The 6000-nt window shown below is 41.1% G+C and overlaps 1 protein-coding gene across 2 annotated transcripts in view; it reads left to right on the forward strand.

The window, feature by feature from the left end:
- Positions 1 to 4363, forward strand: part of dhx38 (DEAH (Asp-Glu-Ala-His) box polypeptide 38) — a 36269-nt gene extending 31906 nt beyond the window's left edge. For both annotated transcript variants that reach the window (XM_061964034.1, XM_061964033.1), the window contains exons 26-27: positions 336 to 454; positions 3521 to 4363. In XM_061964034.1, coding sequence (XP_061820018.1) covers positions 336 to 454; positions 3521 to 3602 — 201 coding nt within the window. In that variant the 3' untranslated portion in view covers positions 3603 to 4363. The remainder of the gene's footprint in view (positions 1 to 335; positions 455 to 3520) is intronic.
- Positions 4364 to 6000: the final 1637 nt, after the last annotated feature.

Genomic DNA, 6000 nt, shown 5'->3' on the forward strand with positions numbered 1-6000 from the left:
TTACCACTGCAATAACACTTTATCCTTTCAACTTTGTGGGAACAGTTAGGGGAATACCCTTTTCTGTTCCCAGTGCAGACAGAGTGTTCCACAATGGTAGGGCTTGCAGAAGTTTGGTGTTGGAGAACAAGAGAGCCTTGACCATAACCGCATCAAAAACCTTTTGTGATAAACAACAGAGGTTGTGAGCCGGCAGGCCTTCTCTGACACAGGGGAAACCAATTCTGTATCATCTTCCATTGAGTAGTTTTAAAGTTATCAAGAGTTGATTCGGCTTGCTATCATTGTGTTACCTATTGTTCTTTGTATCATTTCTTCTTGTGTACCACCTCCAGGAAAACCGTCGACGTGCCAAGGAGGAGATAACCAACATGGAGGAAGAGATGTTGCTGGCTCAAGAGCAACTACGAAGCCGCCGAGATGAGCAGGAGAGGAAGAACATTGGGACTGTAAAGTAAGTCCGCGACCATTACACTGACGCTCTTCCTCAACAATAGTTCCGTATAACCCCCCTCCATTCTTTGTGTGCGGTTGAGATAGATGGAACCGTTTCATTTAGCCACCTCGCCCTCCAGTCCGTATTCAGCCTCCTTTCTCCTCTAACTCTCTCACTCTTCATGATGAGCTTTTCTCACCTCTGGTCCCCGCAGACGAGACAAAAAGAAATAATATTGACTCCTGGCTGACCCCCATTACTGCAGCAATTTAAATTGGGACCTAGCAAAGCGCAGAAAAGCAGGGGAACCTTCATTTTCAAATTAGAGCAAAAAATTAATTTCACACCCATTCCTGGGCTTTACAGAGAGAAATACGGTTTTAAAGAGAGATTTAAAAAGAACTTTATTGTTAATTAACAAGGTAGTTTATCTGCATAGATGTAACCACATTTCAGTGGAAAATAATCACACTAGAGGAAAGGGATTAAGAATTAGATTTAGGTAGGAGGTAGGATGTGTGATAATGACTGTGGTGGGATCTCCTGGGTCTCACCAGCCCAGAGTAACTGACTAGCGTGTATTATTATTTTTTACCACTTCCTAATACTTTGTACGCCTTCATAATATGGCTGCTCCTCACCTGTCAGCTGCTACTCACATCACATTAATGATATGAAGTAGTCTGTTCTTGTTGTGTGTGTCATCTGAAGTGAAAGGTTAGGTCCTTTAGTAACACGGGACACTTTAAAGTGCAGCTGCAAGCAACTATCATCAACCTCCAACTTTCTTTTATGCTCACATCTCAGTATAGTCATCAATTCACAAATACAGTTATGATTTCTTTTTTTTTACATTTAAAACACTTGCTTGTGGTTTACATAACATGCAATGGGGGTTCTTTTGGTCAAACTTTTACATAAATCATGTTTTACAGACCATCTTTTTGACAGTCTCTTCAGGATGCGCCGTTTTGTGGGTGGTTTTACCTACTTGCCTCCACTTCGACTTCTTCTTCTCCCCTTCAGCCAAGTTGTTTTTAGTGCTTCCATAGCGAGTCTACTGATATATTTAGTTAGAACTATACGCTACTTTGTATTCGAAATGGCAACAGCAAAGGATGCATGTGCATGTATGAGACAAGACTTCCCCACAACAAGAGGAAAATAAAAAGAAGGAGCTTATTGACTACAGCCTCAGACTACAATGGCAGACTCGCGCAAAGCACTTTGGGTAAATTTCTACCATGTATGGAGAGATCCTTTGACGTCATACTTGGGAAAAAATGTTACAAATTGGAGCAAATTCAAACGGCTCATTGTCTCTGCCATGGTTTGATTTCGAATTTTCAGGACCTATGCGGATCCTAAATACATGAAAAAAGGTACCAATAAGTAAGAAAAGTTGGTTTTGAATAAACGGTCCCCTTAAAACATGTTTTTGGCTGGCTGCAGTAATCAGTGTATATTTATGGTAGATGGTTATGTACTTTTCAGTTTCTTCCAGTCAGACAATCATATTTTAAGGTTAAAAATTAAATCTATTAAACCAAATCTTGTGTGACTAGAATAAACTGAGAAGTATATTTAACAAGAAGACTTAATAAACATTTTTGAGCTACTGACACATGCTTATGTAAGGATTCATTTGGAAATTGTGTGAAAAGCACAATGAAAAGTTTTTCCAACCATATCAACTCAATAAGCACATGCCTCAAACAAAAATACCTGGACGTTTACAGCATGACATCAGAGAAAGCAGGCTGAAGATGCATTCAATGTTGTTTCACAGCAGTCCTGTAGGTGGTGATATAGCATGCACCGTAAATGCATTACAAGGTTGTCCAATCCACTTTAAAAATATATTTTCTTGTTTTTATCCTCAAACTACACGTTTTTTTATAGGACACTTGCGTTTACAATTAAAGGAGAAACACCTTTGTACTTTTCTCTTTACCGCTTTTTTTTAGTTCAGCATCTTTGATTACATAGAAAAGTGTTATATAATTAATTATTATGCCATGTCTGTGAGCTTTCATTGATTTGTACAATCATAGGTAAGAAAAAAAATCCTGGATTCACAGTAAAATGTTATAATTGAATTTGATCAGGCTTTCTCCGCTGCTGCCCCTCGACTGTGGAATGCCCTCCCTGACCACCTGAGGGCCCCACAGACTACAGCTGTTTTTAAACAAAACTTAAAAACCTATCTTTAAAAAAATATATATATATAATTAAAAAACAAATCTCTGTCGGTTCCCCTTTTGACCTTTGACATTGCTATATAATACTTTTTAAAAATGATGTATCTTTATTCATTTATCACATTTTGATTATCTCTTGCTTGTCTTTTCTCCCCTATGTAGCACTTTGAGATTTTAGAAATATTAAGTGTGTTATGAATACAATTCATTATTATTATTTTTTAAATTGCACCCCACCAAGTTTGTTGAAAGTAGTTTGTATCAATCATATAAATGCAGGTCTTTAGTGCTTACATATGTAAGTCTGTTGCATCACACTTGGTCAAATATGTGTTGCCAGCTTGTTTCCAACTTTTTTATGCCCTACCTTGCGGTAAAATATGCTCTTGCTCTTAAAGAAGATGTATTTGAGCAGGAAAAAAACAGTTTTGCTTCATATTTGTGTATATTCTTACTAATGTACTGTAGGTACCCTGAGAACATGCACATATGTGTTGGTGCACGCGGTTGTCAAGCTGTGTGGTTAAAGATGATTGATGATCCTCTCAAGAGGCTTCATCCTCTCATTCTTTCACTCTCATCACTCCTTGATGCCATCAGGCTCTCACGTGTCTTACTCTGGCCAGTCTTTCAGTCATGCTCGCTTCTTTTTTTTTTATCCTCCTCAATCAATCAATCAATCAATCAATGTTTATTTATATAGCCCTAAATCACAAGTGTCTCAAAGGGCTGCACAAGCCACAACGACATCCTCGGTACAAAGCCCACATAAGGGCAAGGAAAAACTCACCCCAGTGGGACGTCTCCTGCTTATTAGCATAGCTCTGTTTGCGTAACCAACAACAAGGAGTAAACACTTCCATTCAAAGCTTTTCTGTTTCAGGTCTGTGAGAATCTGCACACCGGGAAGACGAGAAGAGGCCCCCATGACACCTCGACGCACTCCCTCCCGCTTTGGACTGTAAAGCACCTTCCACAGGTCTTCCCGACTCGCCATCGGAGGAGCAAGCACAGTGCATACATGTGTAGTTTTAACTGCAGTGCATGTACAGGCCACTAGGGAGGGAACTTGTATAAGACAAGGCCAGCTCCTTCAGCAACTGTACAATAACGAATCTGTACATTAATATTGGTTACAATATTAAACTGTCACAGAGGGCTTTTTTAAAATATGCCCTTGTAAATACAAGGGGGGAAATTAAAATGTGTCCATTTGTCAGAAGATCTGATACAGTTTTCATATTGGTCATCTTTGGGAGTCCTTGTATTTACCAGCTGCAACATCCTGTGTTGTTGCCACCACAGCACCATCAAGAGCTGCTCCACACACTCAAGCACTGTTCTTCTTGTACTTGTGTACAAACGTGGTTGCTCTCTCCACCTCTGTCGCCGTGCTCGGTGCTGCACACAGTTACCTTTGCCTCCTCTTTGTGTGCAATGTGAAGTCGCTCAGCTTTGCACCGTCGCCACAGCACAATAAGCAGCAACACTTTTATTTTCACGCCCAAGAGTAGTATCAGTTGTTTGTGTGCGTGAATGTTTCTGTTGATGAATAATGAATCACGTGCTGCCCACAAACTGGGCTCCATATAAACTGGTCTAGCCTACAGCTCTGTGAAGGTCATATTCACTTTTTCGTGACTTATCGGGGTAATATTGACTGAATGTTCCTGCAACCATTTTTGTAAAATGGAAAAAATAAATGTCAGCTATTTGTTTTTGTAAACCAAGCAAATGTTGTCTTTTATATGCATCGAAAGCATCTCATGTAATGATGTTTAAATTATGCATGAGTGAGGCTCAGACGGTAGTGCAGTTGGCCAGAAACTTGAGGGTACCTGGTTCAAATCAAGCCATCATAGTCACTGCTGTTGTGTCCTTGGCCAAGACACTTCACCCACCTTGCTCCCAGTGCCACCGACACTGGTGTACATGTAGCTTGAATGTAGGTAATGGGGTTTTTCAGTGAAAAGCGCTTTGAGTCACTTGAGAAAAATCAGAATCAGAAATACTTGAATAATCCCTGAGGGGAAATTAAGATTTTCAGCACAATCCCATTCAAAAGCAGACAAACATTACAGGGAGACAGAACAGGATCGCTGACAGGTCTGCCAACTTCTGGCACCCCTTACAAAAAAGGTGAGAAACAGGTAAACGCTGGGGAGGGGGAGGGGAAAAAATTCAGTCTAAGCCTGGGCCCCTGGAGAGGGGTCCAGACTGAGGCCAAGGAAAAAAAAACTCATAGCCATAGCACACAAATGTGTTTGTAAGAGGAAAACATCAAAGAACACAAAGGACACGAATGTGTTTGTAAGAGGAAAACATCAAAGAACACAAAGGACAGTAAAGACATGAGCTGATGCAACCAGCCACAAAAGTAAAACAACAAAACAAAAACATACACACTGTGGTGGCCTCTGCGGAGTTCCACGCCATCGTCTGCTGGGGTGGGGGGAGCATGGCCAGAGACAGGAGCATACCCAACAAAGTGACCCTCGGCCGCCCACCAACTCTCGGCCAGTGTCCAGTCCGCATGGATGAGTGAGGATATGTCCAAAGAGACCGAGGTGTCCGATACCTGCTCATTCAGCCACGACACTGTGAAGATTGTCTGTCCCGGCCATACTTGCCAACCTTGAGACCTCCGAATTCGGGAGATTGGGGGTGGGGGGCGGGGCGGGGTTAAGGGGGAGGAGTATATTCATAGCTGGAATTCACTGAAATTAAAGTATTTCTTATTATATATATATATATATATATAAGTGTATATATATATATATATATATATATATATATATATATACAGTATACATATATAGTACAGTAATGAAAACACAGTTCTACTAACTGTACTGTACTTGCTGCTTACTTTAAAAAAAAATAACACTTACCTTTCACTATTTGAGTAGCTTTTGTTCTGCCATGTGAGTACTGGCGAGCGATCTCTGAATCCAAGAACATATCCTTCACGGATTTGTTGAAAACATCTGCAAATGAGAATGGGATGTTGCTTGCAAGGTGGCCCATAATACTGGGCTGTGGCCAGCCTTGTGCTTCTCTGACCGTTCATGAGTGACTATATCCATTCGGCCACCGTTTTATGGGTTATAGATAAACCTATGGATAAAGGAGACATATATAATAGTCTCCTTTTCAGGTGAAAGACGACGCTAAAGGCAGTGCCTTTAAGGCACGCCCCCAATATAGTTGTCCGGCTGGAAATCGGGAGATTTTCGGAAGAATGGTTGTCCTGAGAGATTTTCGGGAGAGGCACTGAAATTCGGGAGTCTCCCGGGAAATTCGGGAGGGTTGGCAAGTATGGTCCCGGCGCGCAGCGGCAGCTCCGCAGCCGTGTCTCTTCAT

Source organism: Nerophis lumbriciformis, linkage group LG06 (genome assembly GCF_033978685.3).
Source record: "Nerophis lumbriciformis linkage group LG06, RoL_Nlum_v2.1, whole genome shotgun sequence".
Classification (NCBI taxonomy): domain Eukaryota; kingdom Metazoa; phylum Chordata; class Actinopteri; order Syngnathiformes; family Syngnathidae; genus Nerophis; species Nerophis lumbriciformis.